The sequence below is a fragment of the Anguilla rostrata genome, chromosome 17, assembly GCF_018555375.3.
Source record: "Anguilla rostrata isolate EN2019 chromosome 17, ASM1855537v3, whole genome shotgun sequence".
NCBI lineage: Eukaryota > Metazoa > Chordata > Actinopteri > Anguilliformes > Anguillidae > Anguilla > Anguilla rostrata.
Window position 1 is genome coordinate 1,648,352 of NC_057949.1, and position 17,316 is coordinate 1,665,667.

The 17,316-nt window shown below is 40.4% G+C and overlaps 1 protein-coding gene and 1 long non-coding RNA gene across 8 annotated transcripts; one reads left to right on the forward strand and one right to left on the reverse strand.

The window, feature by feature from the left end:
* Nucleotides 1-6,629: 6,629 nt before the first annotated feature.
* Nucleotides 6,630-12,029, forward strand: phospho1 (phosphoethanolamine/phosphocholine phosphatase 1). 7 transcript variants are annotated; one of them, XM_064314446.1, is made up of 3 exons: nt 6,630-6,846; nt 7,525-7,572; nt 9,744-12,029. In XM_064314446.1, exon 3 carries the CDS (start codon nt 9,779-9,781, stop codon nt 10,562-10,564), a length of 786 nt encoding a protein of 261 aa, XP_064170516.1. In that variant the 5' UTR covers nt 6,630-6,846; nt 7,525-7,572; nt 9,744-9,778; the 3' UTR covers nt 10,565-12,029. The 7 variants fall into 7 exon arrangements, with proteins under 7 accessions (XP_064170516.1, XP_064170514.1, XP_064170513.1 ...); XM_064314444.1 differs by having other exon boundaries at nt 6,631-6,875; XM_064314443.1 differs by having other exon boundaries at nt 6,635-6,846; nt 9,535-12,029.
* Nucleotides 12,030-12,092: 63 nt separating this feature from the next.
* LOC135243022 (uncharacterized) lies at nt 12,093-17,309 on the reverse strand. The gene is made up of 2 exons (XR_010326532.1): nt 17,226-17,309; nt 12,093-12,537 (listed from the first exon to the last, which is right to left on the reverse strand). It is a non-coding gene; the product is annotated as an uncharacterized LOC135243022 (long non-coding RNA).
* Between the last annotated feature and the right edge of the window lie 7 nt (nt 17,310-17,316).

A 17,316-nucleotide genomic window follows, 5' to 3' on the forward strand; every position in this document is an offset into this window, starting at 1 on the left:
ACTGGGTCTTCCAGCAGGACAATGAGCAGGACATACAGGTGTACTGCATGATACAATTAAGCAATTAACATCATATCATGCTCTGTGGCATGTACAAAAATTCTCAGCAGGCCCAGTTGACCTTGATTTTGGATCAAGATGGCAAGAGGAAAAGATCCAAGCGACTTTGAAAGAGCCTTCATCATTGGGGCACAGATTGCTCAACTGGCTAGTGTTTCAGTAGGAACAGTGACGAAAGTGACATCTGCATTTAGATCTATGGGAAAGACATGAGTAAATAGGGTCAGAAATTGTGGTCAAATATGCACATTCAATGACTGTGATTCTCATACATTTGTGTGATATGTAAGGAAAAACAGAAGAGCAACTCTTCTTCAGGTGACCAAGAATGTCAATGCAGGACCTGATCAGACTGTCAGCAAGAACAGTCCGTCAACAACTACATAGAGAGGGATATTATAGTTAGGTTGCAGACATAGGTTCAGAGACATTGATGAGGAGGAGTTTGTAGGCATTGGCAAGGATTGTGTGGGTGATCATTTACACAGACTATATAGTATGAATGAAAATTTGAACTTTAAAACTTTTGACTACACAGAGCACACATTGTATGAGATTGAAAATGATATTGACCCGGCAAACCACTTTTACAATAACATCAGTAACAATTGTGAGTACTGCACAGATGAGCAATTCAACAGTAATGTGAAAATGGCAGGTGCTTTATCAATAATACATTTCAACAGTAAGAAGCGTCTATAGAAACTTCTCTAAAATCAAGGATTATTTGTATCAATTCAATAACTTTAATGTAATCGCTGTATCTGAAACGTGGCTTGATAATGAAAAAGTTTATGATTTGGAACTGGAAGGATATGAGATGTTTACACTAAATAGGATCAATAAAAAAGGAGGAGGAGTTGCCCTGTATGTCGATACAGCTTTAAGATGCAGCATGGTTAAATGTATGTCAAGCACTATAGAAAATATTTTGGAATGTTTAACAATTGAAATTGATGTTGAAAAAGCAAAAAATATAATCATTAGCTGTGTATATAGAACCTGCCTTGATACATTCAAGGATAAATTAACTGGTATGTTTGACAAATTAAATGACAAAAAGGTGCAAATTGTATGCGGTGATTTTAATATTGATTTGTTAAACCCAAATGGACACAAAAGGACAACAGACTTCATTAATACAATGTACAGCAACAGCCAATTTCCTGTTATATAACCAAGTAGAATAACAACAGACACTGCTACATTGATAGACAACATATTCACAAATACAATTGAAAGCAAAATAGTAGGTGGACTACTCATAAATGACATAAGTGACCACCTTCCTGTTTTTGCAATTTTTCTGAATTTTTTTAAGATAAAAAATGAAAATAGGTCTAACACTTGTAAACTGATTCAACACAGAACACCAGAAACCATCGCTGCCCTCAAGGTGGACCTAAAGAAACAAAAATGGAATGAGGTTTATGCTAATGATGATCCTAACAAAGCCTATGAGGCTTTTTTGTCCACATTAATTGTGCTCTATGAAAAAAGCTGTCCGTTAAGAAAACTCACAAGGAACTCACAAAGAAGCACAAATATGGATTACCAAGGGGATAGAGAACGCATGTAAAAAGAAAAATGTATTATATAGGAGATTTTTAAAACATAGAACAATAGAAGCAGAAAACAAATATAAGATATATAAAAATAAATTAATAAGTATTATGAGATCTAATAAGAAGCATTATCACAAACTATTGGAGCAGTATAGGAGTAACACTCAAGGAACATGGAGAGTGCTTAACAGCCTAATTAAAAAGGGTACTGGAAAAGCAGACAAACCAAATTACTTTGTAAAAGATAACAATACAATTATAAATACAACAAAAGAAATTGCCAATGAATTTAACAATTATTTTGTAAATGTTGGATACAATTTAGCAAACGAGATTGCGGAGCCGAGAAATAGGGATGGTGTAGATGAAGACATTGTTCATAAAAACTCCTACTCCATCTTTATTAGAGGTGCTGATGAAAAGGAAATACTTGACATTGTTAATAAATTTAAGAATAAAAAGTCCACTGTTTGGACTGAAATTGATGTCGTTAGTAAAAGATATTATAGAATGCATAGTGAAACCATTGACACATATCTGCAACCAGTCCTTCTAAACAGGTATATTTCCCAGCAAAATGAAAACAGCAAAACTGTGGGGGTGTTTCTAGACCTAAAAAAAGCATTCGATACCATTGATCATGGCTTATCAATGAAGAAACTGGAGAGATATGGTATTGGAGGAATAGCACACTCATGGCTAAGTAGTTACCTCGATGATAGACATCAATATGTACAAATAAATAACGTTGAATCTGATTTGTTGAAGGTTACTTGTGGGGTTCCACAAGGTTCTGTGCTAGGCCCTAAACTGTTTACATTGTATATAAATGATATTTGTAAAGTGTCTAAATTGTTAAAATTTGTTTTATTTGCTGATGACACTAATTTATATTGCTCTGGGAAAAGTTTGGAAGGGCTTCTGAATACAGTGGAAAGGGAATTGAAAGTCTTTAAGAAATGGTTTGATATTAACAAGCTGTCATTGAATTTAAGTAAAACAAAGTTTATAATATTTGGTAATCGGCAAATCAGCAATCAAGTAAAAATTATGATAAATGATGTTGAAATAGAAAGAGTGTATGAAAATAAATTTCTGGGCATGATAATTGACACACATAAATAATGTGAAAACAAAAATGTCTAAAACCATTGCAATATTATATAAAACTAAAAATACCTTGAATCAGAAATCACTATATATACTGTATTGTTCTCTCATAGTTCCATACACTACCTACTGTGTGGAGGCATGGGGAAATACATCCAAACCAGCACTTTTCAATTTTCACCCTACAGAAGAGAGCTATAAGAATTGTAAATCGAACGGATTATTATGAACCAACCAACACACTATTTATTAACTTACATGCTTTAAGATTTTATGATCTAGTTGATCTTAAAACTGCACAGATAATGTACAAAGCACAAAATAATTTGCTTCCTAACTGTATTCAGAGGTTGTTTGAAATTAGAGAGAGCCAGTATGAAATTAGGGGAATAGGTATGTTTAAAAAATCAAGGATAAGGACAAATATAAAGATGAGATGTGTATCTGTCAAAGGGGTTAATTTGTGGAATAGTTGTGACAAGGAATTAAGAATGTGTAGTTCACTTTGCAAATTTAAAAAAATGTTTAAAAATAATGTGGTAAACAAATATAAAATGGAGTTATGATCATTATTGTGTATGAGACATTTGGAACTTTTGTTTTTGTTTCTGTTCTGTTTTGTTTTTGTATAACCTAAACCTAGTAGTGAAAGGGTTGCCTATTAGAATATGTTATGTAAAATGGGTAGGTATAATAAGCTAAAGCTTCAGCCTACACCTTTTCGGTCAATATTTTTTGTTTTCCTTTTAATTTAATTTAATTTAATGCCTTATTGTTATTTATTTATTTCTATGTGCATTCTTTTTGGAAAATTGTTAATAAGGACCGAAATAAATTACTACTACTACTACTACTATTTCTATCCTGATGGGAGTGGTCTCTTCCAGGATGACTATGCCCCCATCCACAGTGCACGTGGGGTCACTGAATGGTTTGATGAGTATGAAAATGATGTTAAACATATGCTATGGCCTCAACCCAATTGAACACCAATGAGACATTTTGGACCAATGTGTTAGACAGTGCTCTCTACCACCATCATCAAAACAGCAAATGAGGGAATATCATTTGGAAGAATGGTATTCCATCCCTCCAATAGAGTTCCACAGACACGGCCGGCGGTGGCTATGGGCAGGGGTGGGCTCAGCCCACCCAAACGTGCGTCTTGCCCACCCAATCAAAAGTTAAGAAAAAATATTTTAAATTTTTTTTTTTTGTTTTGTTCAGCGAATGGAAAAATAGCACATAAAATACCAGTACCGTTTCTAACTTCTGATTGTGTGGGCAGCCTACAGCCCGCCTCCGATGGGTTGAAACAGCGTTTCTCTGATGCAGTGTACTGCCGGTTGATTTAATTAGCGGTATTAATGTGACGAGAAGCGCTTTGTCATTTGAATGTTGGCAACCTATTATTTCTACCAGCCCACCCTAATATAGCAGGCTAAAACCGGCCCTGTCCACAGGCTTACATAATCTATGCCAAGGCGCATTGAAGCTGTTCTGGTGGCTTGCGGTGGCCCAACACCTTACTAAGAGACATTATATTGTTTTTTTGGCTGGACCACAAGAGCGGGGCCAGCCCTAGAAACATGAATGTCTGTGACAGAGTGACTGAGTGATGAAGTTACACCATTGGTCAGCCGAGTTATGAAGTTACACCATTGGTCGGCCGGTCCAGCCATATACTAGGTTCTGACCTGGTCTTGTTAATTTGTCACCCATTTGTGTGTCTGTGTTTCTGTGTGTCCGTGTGTTTTTGTCTGTGTGTGTACGCGTGTGTGTTAGTGTGTGTCCTGGTTTATTCCTTATACGCACACATACACACACACACACACACGTACACACACTCATACACACACATAGTAGCTATGGCTACACAGCTCTTCTCTGGCCAGAGGACGGGAAGGCTAGCGGACCTAGCACACCTAGCTCAGGAGGAGGAGGCTGCTGTGATGAGGGAGAAATGAGGGGAGTGGTGTCTTAATCGCCCTTCCACCCTGAATGTATGCATCAGCATGCAGAGGGACAGAAAGGGAACTAATACCTCTTTATTTATGTGCAGATGCTGCACAAAGCACTTCCACAAAGTATGAATAAAATTAAGAAATGAAAAAGAATAAAAATAAATAAATGTTCAATACAACAGTAATACAGATAAATTAGCTGCATATGGTTGAATTTTTTAAAAGAGATTGTGGAGTAAGACTTAAAAAAGACCAAGGCAATGGCTCTTATAAAATTTGGTCAATTATTCCTTATTATTGGAGCCCAAGTCACGGATGTTTTGTCCCCTTAACTTTCATTTTTAAATATGACAGTTATGTCTTTAGTTGAGGATCTAAGGAAGCATAGAGGGGCATATTATTTTCGGAGATCAGCAATATATTTGCCTTAAAAGTGATGGAAATAAACACTTTCATTCAGTTCTTAAAGCCAGTGTAGTAAGGTGTAATATGCAATCTTATTCGCATTGCTGAGAGGCCCAGCAGCTGAATGTTTTATCTAACTGCAGATGGGATAAGGCATGTCTTTTTATCAGGTATGTGAACTGCAGTAAATCAAGCAGAGATCTACTGAAAGCATGTGTGGCCTTCTCAGTAGCAACTGCAGCAGGGAATGCATGTTTCTCACAGCTTCAGATTCCTTAGTCAGCCTCTGGTTAATACTTCAGTCATATCTGTGAAATTGTGGAAATGTTTGAGGCATTCAACATTTTATAATCAGTAATGCATTTTTTAAGGGATGGCAACTTACTAGAATCACTGATTTGAGGGCTCAGTCTTAGTTTCGCTTGATCTTAGCACAGCTTCTGATACTATTTACCACACATATGCTAGTTTTACCGACAGGCCTAAAAACTGGTTGGGGTTTCTGGCTCACACTGGTGTGTTGTAATCATACCTCTCTTGTAGACAGTTTTCAGTGTCTGATGGCTCTGCATCTTCCTCAGAAGAAATCACTAGTGTTTTTTGAGCATTTGCTCAAAGAGAGACTTTGAGAGTCTTTGTGCCTTTTAGCAATCTTTTGACCACAGAATAAATTTAATCAAGAGCTGAACTACAAATATATTCGAAGTTTCAAAATCACATCTAATAAAACACAGGAGCAGTAATCTTTACAGTAAAAAGTGCATGTCTGAGTCATCGCTGCGAGTGGGAGAGACCGACTGTAAGCTGACGGAAGGTATAACAGTGGTGCACCAGAATGCTTCCCTGTCTACTACTCTCCGACCGACCAAAATAGCTGCCAGCTGCCTACCATTAGACCTGCTGTTGAAGCGAGTAGAACGATGCTAGGTCTCTAAAAAAATGAAGGCAATGCAAGACTCGCATTTAAATTTATTTTGTTTATAAAATTGTGGCCACATGCCTGTATACGTTTTTTTCTAGGCTTGCTACATCAAAATGTCCACCGACTCTCACTGGTGGAAAAATGTATTTTCAAGGATGCACAATTTGGTTCCTAATATCTGACCTAACCAGCTTTTTTTTCTAGAGTTTAAAAAAAATGTATTACTAGACAAATGTAGGTTTTTCGCAGTCACAGGGACACTGGTAGGTTATTGATGTTTCATCCCGAGACGTTTGAGAAATTTACGTCGTCTCAAAATGAACAGTTGGCAGAAACACAACTAAACGGACTAAGGAAAGCAGGAGGTGAAGTTTTTAAAGCTAATTTTGCTTTAACCCGAAATAGATCCAGATTCTATTCTATCCTATTTCATATCAGACTATAGATTGTAATCGGTTGATATTATTATTATTATTATTATTATTATCAATAGCAGCCTATCTTAGTTATCCCATTCTAATTGTTATTCTATCAACCTATTAATCATATTCGTTTATCACTATCCAAGCAAAAATCAGCATGACATTAACATTAAATCAACCAAATCCGTTTCATTATATTTTTTCTCAGTAAAGATGAATTATGACAGTTAGACAACTGCAGTCCCATGCTTTCCCCTTTAAAGACTATGTCGACGCGTCATTGGCCGGTTGATCCGGACGTCATTGGGATAGCCACTTTCTGTGGTTTTTGAGAACCATTAAAATGGGATGAAATTACCTCGTCTACAAATGCATAAAATACTCGCTTCCGAGGAATGGTACGTTCGCCAGGCGGTCCAAAAACGAGGTAACCTTTAAGTGCTTGAAGAGCGCATTGAAAGAAAACAAGGAACACTAGGGAATACAATACGTGAATTGCTTGTCTCTGGATTGGGATCACCAACACAACGCTGTTGTCAGATGGCAAATTACGGTCACTGGTGATTTCCCGTTTTAATTCTCTTTTACACCAGTGGAAAGGGTACCGTTATAACAGGCTTAATACGGCGAAACACTTGGCTTTCATACATTATATGCGGCATCTTTGTTTAAGGAATTTGAGTTTCATTGTGCATTTCTACCAAGGTGAATAAAACGTAGTTTATAAAATTGTCGAGTCGGCGTTAGTACCGTTGAAGTCTTTTTCAGAACAACCGGTGCGAACCAGATAAAATAATATGCAAACGTTAGCCTTCTGTGACAATAGGACGTGCATCGTTAAATGAATTATGAAATAGCTACCGCCGTGATCAGAGGACTGTCCTTTGAATAAAACGCTCAAACCTACAGTGATGACTGGTACTCGGTAGCCTATTCTTTTACCTCCTTTACGTAGGCTTAATTTTGAATGGTAATTAAGATATAGCCTATAGGCTATAGTTTGCGTATGGGTACAGGCTGTCTCGTTCTATTCTAAACACTTTAAGCATTTGTTCATTTTTTTCTTCAAATTACAGATTAACCGAACAGGTGGACATCGACCACAACCCATTGTTGACGCAACGGTAAGTTAAATATCGCTAAGATATGTCAAGTTAATAGGCTACAGGCTATAGGCTACACGTCATTTCAGATCGCTCCCCGCAGGCTGTCCCTCTCTTTTCATCAATAGTTCGTAACTATGCTCAGCATGCATTTTAGTCTAGTTGGTTTGTGGTAAGCAACTGTACAACATGACCAAAACCGACCAGTGGTTTCCATGGTTTGTTGCGAGTTTTTAAGATGCAAGAAAGTCACGCCTTGTCAGTTGTCAACTCAGTGGATAATTTGTAGCCATATGCCAGGAATGCATGCATCGTTTCATAATCGCGGGTTTTGGTCACATTTGGATGAAATGTTTTTTAGGTTTTCCGTGGCAAGGTGAAATGCTGCTGTGGTCTCGCATACAGTCCTAGTCTTGCACTACAGTGGCACAAGACCGTGTCCTAAAAAAAGCGATTGTTAGACTAGGCTATATATATATAGGCTATATATTTTTTTAACCTTTGTGTGACTTGCGTAAAGAGGAAGTTTCGTAATGGCTACCCTGCGGTCCAGAAACCGGCTGTTTGAACTGGGCTACTTCTGTCAGAATGTAGGCTACCAATTCGCGTTGCAAATAAGGAAATCTATCGATTGCCTCCATACAACTGTGCCATTTAAACGCATGTTAAAAGGATCATTGAACAATTTACCATGTGTTACAATATTGGCGTGTATATTAATATTAGGCTATTGTTTAATCCGTCTGAGAGCCTAATGTTTATATTGATTGATAGTTGCTTGCTGTTCACAGGTCTGCCAACATTGTTACACAACTAGTTTGATAGTTAAACTTATATGTGACAAAAGCAACATAGGCTACTAATTAGGCTTCAGAAGTCATCCCAGGTTAACATCTCAGAAGTGACGTCACCAACATGGCAACCACATCTACCTGAAAACAACTATGTGTACAGCCTAGCAACGCACAAGTGCGGGCTTTTTAATCAATGGTTGGAGAGCTATAGGCTATGTCCAAGGAACCGGCAACTTATGCCTCACAAGAAGTATTTTTCTTGATTGTGTCATGTAACGGACTAACCTAGTCTACGAAGATATCAATCGCCTGAACAGCCTCTTGAAAAATACACGGATAACCAGGTTAAAGAACACGTCCAGGTGTAGTTTAGGTATTTTGCCATGTGACCTGCTAACTTCTTGTAGTCTAACTAGTCTAATGTTTTCTAACGTTCGACTGGATGTAGTCAGGCATAACGTTAATACAAACACTTCCAACCTAGGCTGTATTACCAATTGGCAAATGAAACCGAATGACTGCTAAACTAAGTTACATTTGCCAAGGGATTTAAAATAGTTCTGCCTTGAACGAACCTATAGCTGGGCTACTGTAAATAAGCCTACAATTAGCCTACATGCCTTTCTCAACGCAACGGAAATGTAAATGTGAACGCGTACCTTGGTGCGACTGAAGTGAAGGCTACTATTGCGCTTGTTACTGTATAATGGCGTAAAGCATACGAGCAATACTAATCTGGAAAACATAACTGCGATCTGAAATTTGATCAAAACAGAACATTATACGTTCATCCAAACAACGAATTACTTTCCAGTCTGAACCATTAGTTAACTTTTTTAACATAAGTCACGAAGTTAAGAAAGCCCTGAATAATGGTTGATGCTCTAAAACTCAGCCGTTTACGGTGCTGACTGTTTAGATAGGATATATTTTGAAAACCACTGCAGTGGCCTTCTCTCTCGGAATTTGGTCTCAGTTTTGATGACTACAGTGAACAAAGGCTCCTAGACAAACTTGGCAAAAAAATGTATCAACTTTAAAATTGATGAATGATTCAGAAATGAGCTTCTTGAAAATCCTTCTAAATCACTGTCTTTTGTTGTCTTTCTCTTGTATCTATTCTTTTATCCCGTTTCCATCATCTAACTTTATCTGACCTTCTCTCTATACTCCTCCTTTTGTACACAAGTATTTCCCAGAATTATCGCCCGTGTGTCCCTCCCTCGCCCCCTCAGTGAGCAGGAGCAAAAGGGAGTGGAGGAGAGGAGGAGCTGGGGAGAGGGACAGGGAGAAGAGGAGTGTCTGTGGCGTCTGTCGCTCAGTTCCGCGAGAGCTGAGACGGGCCAGTCATGAAGGACTCTGTGTTCAACTGCTGTTTTCTCCCGCCTCTTCCTCCAGGAGAGGAGGCGGAGAGAACCCGGCGCCCGAGAAATATGGCCGCCGCCCCAACCTCCTCCTCCCCCTCCTCCCCGCCCCCTCCTGACAAGCGCTTCCTCATCTTCTTCGACTTCGACGAGACCATCGTGGACGAGAGCAGCGATGACGTGGTGGTGCAGGCAGCGCCGGGGCAGAAGCTTCCGGGCTGGCTGAAGGACAGCTACCGGCCGGGGCACTACAACGAGTACATGCAGCGCGTGCTGGCCTACATGGCCGAGCAGGGCGTGTCCGAGGCCGCCATCCGCGCCGTCATCGAGGGCATCCCCGCCTCGCCGGGCATCCTGGCGCTCTTCCACCACCTGCGCGGCCAGGCGCGGGACTTCGAGATCGTCCTGGTGTCCGACGCCAATGCCTTCTTCATCGAGGCCTGGCTGCGCAAGGCCGGCGCCTGCCAGCTCTTCGCCAAGATCTTCACCAACCCGGCGGCGTTCGACGGGGCGGGCCGGCTGCGGCTGGGGCCCTACCACTCGCATGCGTGCCTCCGGTGCCCCGAGAACATGTGCAAGCAGGCCATCGTGCGCGAGTACCTGGCCCGCCGGGCCGCCGAGCGGGGCCGGCCCTTCCAGCGCGTCTTCTACGTGGGCGACGGCGCCAACGACTTCTGCCCGTCGCTGGTGCTGGGTCCGCGGGACACGGCCTTCCCGCGCCGGGACTACCCCATGCACGCGCTCATCGGCCAGCTGCACGAGGCGCGGCCCGGAGACTTCCAGGCCGCCGTGGTGCCCTGGGAGAGCGGGGAGGACGTGGTGGCCCGGCTCCAGAGGTTGGCCGAGGAGCGCTGAAGCCTGGCAGCCAGACATGACCTCTGACCCTGGCTGACACGCGCTATACACACACACATACACACATACACATATACACACACACATACACGCACACACACACACACACACACACACACAGTCTGCGGAAGCACAATCATGGAACACAGGTACACAGAGAATACCTCACACGGACAAGGGGTAGGACACTCAGCTATTTATAGAAAATATCCATCTGCATATAGATGTGTCCGTACAGTAAATATAAATATTATTATACCTGCATACGCACACTCTTTCATAAACACAAACACCCTCATGCTTACACAGGCCCCAACCATCCCCCCCCCCCCCCCAGCCAGTTGATCTGGACCACCTTCTCCCCACGCCCTCACCTCAATGGCATGTCCACCGCTTCTCACACTTACAGTACACTCAAAATGGACTGGAGAGGCAAGAGTAGCTCTGCCCTGGACCAAAGCTCAGCACAGCAGGAAACTAACCGGTATTAAATGTGCATTCTGCACGGTTTACGGCCCTCTTCTGGCCAATTATAACTCAGGCAACCACTCACTGACCAATGGCAACTCACCATCCTGCATGGTGTCTCAGAACCCAAAGCTTCAGTACTCTGAAGACAGAATCGCTCTCAAGTCTGTGCTAAAAGGACTGGTGACCTCAACGAACCTGAAATGCTCCACCTAACCAGCAAACCCAGGAGTGCATGCCCTAATATTATACTTAGTGATTATTCTGAATGAATAGCCAAACAGTAGAGTTTTATAAAAAGGGCTGTCGCAAGTAATCTTAGTAAAGATCTGTACTGCCTGAGGCCGACTGTACCTCTTCAGCTTTTGGATCCTGTTCATTTGATCGCCATAAATAAGTCTACACTGCTAGTATTGCTTAAAATTATTTTTCAAAGCTATAATGAAATTGAGACTTTAGCAACTCTAAAAACATTTTCACAAAAGTAGTTTTTCTAATAGCATAATTAACTATACAGTCAGGTTAATGCATAGGGTTAATGTGAATGTAGCGGACCCATAGAACTAATTTTGTTGTCGCGAGTCGCCACCTGCAGTCTGACAACAGCCATTACATTCGGATCAAAGTGTGGAACCTGTATGGTGCTTCTCGGCTTCCAATTCTACCTTGATTTAATAATCCTCAAGCTGACACACTTTGACGCATGGGGGCTGCATGAGCATGATTCTGCTGTTTGCGTTTCAACCCCGAAAGCATTTCTTCTTTGTGTGAGTACATTATACTGTAACAGTATATCCTTGTGACCAGCAATAAGACCTTGGTGTCCAAAAGGACCAAGTGAAATGACTCACATCTGATAATTTGCCTCTTTTTTGTCAGTGCTACATTTTAAAGAATTGTATAAGTTTTTATCAATGTCTGCTTTTCAAAAGTGAAACTATTCATGTATGCGCATTTTTCCTTTATCAACAGGAATATAAAGCCATAAAAAACTGGTGCTTTTTGTCAAGTTTTCTTCGTTCATTTATACAGTACCAGTCAAAAGTCTGAACACACCTACTCACAGAAAGGGTTCTCTTTATTTTTACCAATTCCCACATTTGAGAAAATAGTCAAGTCATCAAAACTATGAAATAACACAAATGGAATTATGCAGTGACCAAAAAAAGGCAAAACAAATCAAAACAATCTTGTATTTTACATTCTTCACAGTAGCCGCCCTTTGCCTGGATAACAGCTTGGCACACTCTTGGCATTCTCTCAACCAACTTCATGAGGTAGCCACCTGGGATGCTTTTCCAGCAGTCTTGAAGGAGTTCCCATATATGCTGAGCACTTGTTGGATGCTTTTCCTTCACTCTCCGGTCCAGCTCATCCCAAACCATCTCTATTGGGTTTAGGTCAGGTGCCTGTGGAGGCCAGGTCATCTGATGCAGCACTCCATCACTCTCCTTCTTTGTCAAGTAGCTTTTACACAGCCCGGAGGTGTGTTTTGGGTCATTGTCCTGTTGAAAAACAAATAACGGCCCAACTAAGAGCAAACCAGATGGAATGGCGTGTCACTGCAGAATGCTGTGGTAGCTATGCTGGTTAAGTGTGCCTTCAATTCTAAATAAATCACCAGCAAAGCACCATTACACCTCCACCCCCATGCTTTACAGTGGGAACCACACATCCAGACATCATCCATTCACCTTTTCAGCGTCTCACGAAGACACGGCGGTTGGAACCAAAAATCTGAAGTTTGGACTCATCAGACCAAAGGACAGATTTCCACTGGTCTGATGTCCACTGCCTGTGTTCCTTGGCCCAATAAAATCTCTTCTTATTTGTCTGCCTCAGTAGTGGTTTCTTTGCAGCAATTCTACCATGAAGGCCTGGTTCACACAGTCTCCTCTGAACAGTTGATGTTGAGATGTGTCTGCTGCTTGAACTCAGTGAAGCATTTATTTGGCCTCTAATCTGAGGTGCTGTTAACTTCTGATTTCTGAGGCTGGTGACTCTAATAAACTTATCCTGTGCAGCAGAGGTAACTCTTGGTCTGCCTTTCCTGTGGCGATCCTCATGAGAGCCTGTTTCATCATAGCACTTTATGGTTGTTTCCACTGCACTTGAAGAAAGTTCTTGATATTTTCCGAATTTACTGACCTTCATTTCTTAAAGCAATGATGGGCTGTCCTTTCTCTTTGCTAAGTTGAGCTGTTCTTGCCATATTACGGACTACTACAACCAGAAATGATGGCCTTCTACCAAACAGGGCTATTTATGACCCACCCTACCTGTCATAACACAGCTGGTAGGCATTAGGCATTAATGAGAAAAGGCATTCCACAAATTAACTTTTAAAGGCACACATTTACTATTCATCATTCTGCTTCAACATTCTCCCTCTCAAAATTTCACTGAAGTTCTAAATGAAAACTACTTGTTGGGGGTGCATTTCAAAAAACTTTTTTATTTTATTTAAATTTTAGTTTTGTAAAGACATTCATACACAGGCATCAACTTCACTATTTATATTTGTCTAAGAAACTAATTTCAGGCATTTCAGCATAAGCCTTTAGATCAAAATGTCTTTCGTCCGGCACTCTGAATACAGAACACTGTATCACTATAAATCTCACCTAAGATAACCTACCTCTTGCACTATGAACCTCCTGAATGAGGACAGGGCTGGGGCTTTCTGTCGTTTTTTTTTTTTTTAAAGAATGACGAGATTTTCCTCTGCATCTTGACCTGGAGATATCAAATGGAATTCAGTGTTTTGCTAACTATAACTGTCAGGGTTCTGTGTTTTTCCCTCTGTCTTTCCTTGTTGGGCCGCCAGATGGCGGCACCTCTGTTTTGTGTCCTATTTAATTGTATTATTGTTTTCAATTATCCTGTTATTGTTGGCTGGTTGTCTCGTTTTCCCTTCCCTCTCTGTGGCCTGATTGTTCATTGTGCCCTCCTGTCTCGTCTGTGTCGTGTCTATTTAAGTTTCCCTTCTCCTTGACTCAGGTGCTGGATCCTTGCTTGTTGTTGGTTAGTTTGTTCGTCCGTGCATCTGATTGTGCTTCTGCCCCGTGTGTTCCCTGTTAAAGGTTGCCTCCAGTGTTTTTTGCCCACGTTCCTGTTCTTGTGTTTTTGGAGTGTTGGATTTTCTTTGTTTCCTTAGTTTCGAAAATTTAACTTTGTTTTTTAGGACTTGCACTGCGCGGCTTCGTTTTTGTTTCCTTTTGTTTTTGTTCAAATTAAAAGCTATACTCCTGGTTTTGCGTTTACTCAGGATTTCGAGTGTTTTTTGACTCTGCGTTTGGGTCCATCCCCTCGCCCACCCTGACAATAACCTGTGATAGTGGTGGTAAAAACCAAAAAAAAAAAAAAAAAAATCAGCTCACTGCCATAAGATTCACACAGCTCTCCTTTACCAATATTAAATAGGATCCTATGCTATCACAAGTCACGACTAGCTAGCGAGCCAGAAGGCTAAACAACCGGATTGAAGAATTGGCTACTAACTTTAGCTGGTACTAGCCAACTATCTTGCAAAGCATGCCTTTTTCAAATGCAATTAAGTGTGTATAACTAATTGCATTTCATTTTCACACGTTTGAAAAAGGGTTTGATGCTCTACTAACCACTTCAGCAACACACCGTTAAACTGTAGCCTACATATCCTCCAGCATTGATGCGTGCATACCTGCAGCTGTTGCGAACCGATTTCATCCTGCAACTTTTGGAAGAAACCAATACCATAGGGAAAGGGGGTGTGACTTTTAGAGGTATGATCTATGACAAAATTAGAAGAATACGTTTGACTCATAATATAAAATGATCATAACTACATATTATAAAAAAGAATAGTTATAAAATAAAAATATAAAAAATCCAGATATCAAAAATCTGGTGAGGCACGTCCCCCCCCCCACCACTTGAATGGGCATGACGAGTCTACAGGGCAAGCTGCATTCATGAGAAATATTTTCATTCTTTTACCTGTGTGGGCATCCTCACCACCCTCTTAATAACTATAAAATAACAATAACACTTCATGTGATTCAATATCCAAGAGGAATATCCCAAGTTTTTCATTTATTCCAGAGTTCCAGACACACACCATGCTTCCCTTAGCACTGTGGTGCTCAGCATGCACCAACTTAACAGTTACCTAATATGAGAAGAATGATGGAGGCTACCACCTATTTGCTCTTAATGCCATTATACCCTTCAGGCATTCATGAGCTTCACAGATAAGGACACTATCAAGTCTATTTTTGTCTGGACATCTTCTGTATTAAAGAAATATCCATCGGATGCAAGAACAGCTGAGTTCACGTGGTCTAATCATTTTTCTTTACATTATGAATCGACATTCACATTAACACAAATATAATTCTCATACTATTTTAAATTTGTCATTGGGATGGATATCTGATGACCAATGGGATATTCACCAACCGTTCTTAAGAAGAATTTTCTTCTTAAAACCCACTTACGCAGTTTTCACGAAGATTCTGACATTTACCAATGTTTTCTTATTTGGGATTTGTTCTTAGGCAAGAACAGAATCTACACACACTCAAGAGCACACTTACGCACATTTGAGTGCTGACATGTTTGTGCAAAATAATTGGTTATTGCGTTTTCTTCAATTCTACAGTTGTATAATATTATAGGATTTAAATTACAATAATATTTTTATCATTTATAATATTTTTTAAATAATTATTTTCATTATTTTACAAAGCATTAAGGTGCCAGGTTCCACCTCAGAGGGTGGTTGCCTCAGCGGGAGTTCATCTGTAAATAAATGATAAAAAACAAACCATTGTAGTGACCTTTTGTTTTTGGGGGTTTCAATTATGCAATGTTTGGTCTATACTGCAAAAGCAAATGTTTAAATTTTGAATACAAACTAAGCACTTAGGTAACACTTTTTAAACACACGGACATGTTGAAGAAGAGAACACTTATTCAGAGGCGTCACTAGGGGAATGACAGCAAAATGACTGCCAATGCATTTTTTGTGCAGTGTTTTGTGCAGCGACGGGTTTACTCCGATGCAGTTTACAGCCGGTTGATTTAATTAGCGGTATTAATGTGACGAGAAGCGCTTTGTCGTTTGAATGCATAACACGCCATTCCTTGCGCCGACTCCCATCAGCATTTATTTATTTATTTATTTTGCCTCAGATTTGACATCAAACCATTTTTTTACTTCATCAGTTGTGCGCCCTTCAACGGATACAGCTTAATAACTTCCCAATTATCTATTTTTTTGTATTATTTTATATCCACTACTGACGCTACTAAATATGACAGGTCGTTTGCTGTTCACTTCCCGCAGCAATACCTCCAATTCAGAACTACTGAAGTTTTTCTTACGTTTTGAGTCCGGTGCTCCACCGTCTTTAGATTTTCGTTTGGGCATTATTGACTTCGTTCGCTCTCAACTTTTCTTTTCGATTTCTGTGTGCACACGGCCCTGCAGTCTCATGCCCTTTTATGGGGATTGGCGGGGCGTTTACCTATGCTAATTAGGAACAACTGGCATGCGCTTTACATTTACGAGGACAATGAGATTCATCATTTTAAGAACACGTGCAAACAATTCTGCGGTTTAAGAACACGTCGTGAATCTGACGTTAACTTTTCTTAGGATCTTTATTAAGAACAAATTTAAGAAAAAACTTAGGAAGATATTGGTGAATGAGACCCAATGTTCTTGACAGACGCACAGAAATTACAGACGACAGAAAGAATTTATCTAAAGCAGGGCTACTCAACTACAGGTTCTGCAGGTATTTGCTCCAACCATGCACTACACCACCTGATTTTACTAATGAACTTATTTCCTGAGCCAAGGAGGTAAACAGTGAAAACAGGTGGTGTAGTGCATGGTTGGAGCAAATACCTGTAGGCACTGTGGCCCGCAGAACCTGGAGTTGAATAGCGCTGATCGAACGTGTACTTCAGCACTTTACGTGCATCAACACAAAATAAATCTACCTAGCCTTATTGAATGCCAACAGAATTCAAATTAGTAATTTCTACGAGAATAATTCCACGTCTGTACAACCTTGAGTCCCTTCATGCATTGTCCATGACAGTACCGACGCGGACCCAGTTAAAACCATTGGCAGATCTGTCTCAGATCAATTCACATTCTTAGGACAATACCCGCTGTACAGTGATTCAATACAAAACTGACCGTTTAGAGAGTATAAACCCATTTTCAACGACCCTGGCGTTAAACTGACATTACTTCACGACCATACAGCTCGGGATACAAAATAGTGCGC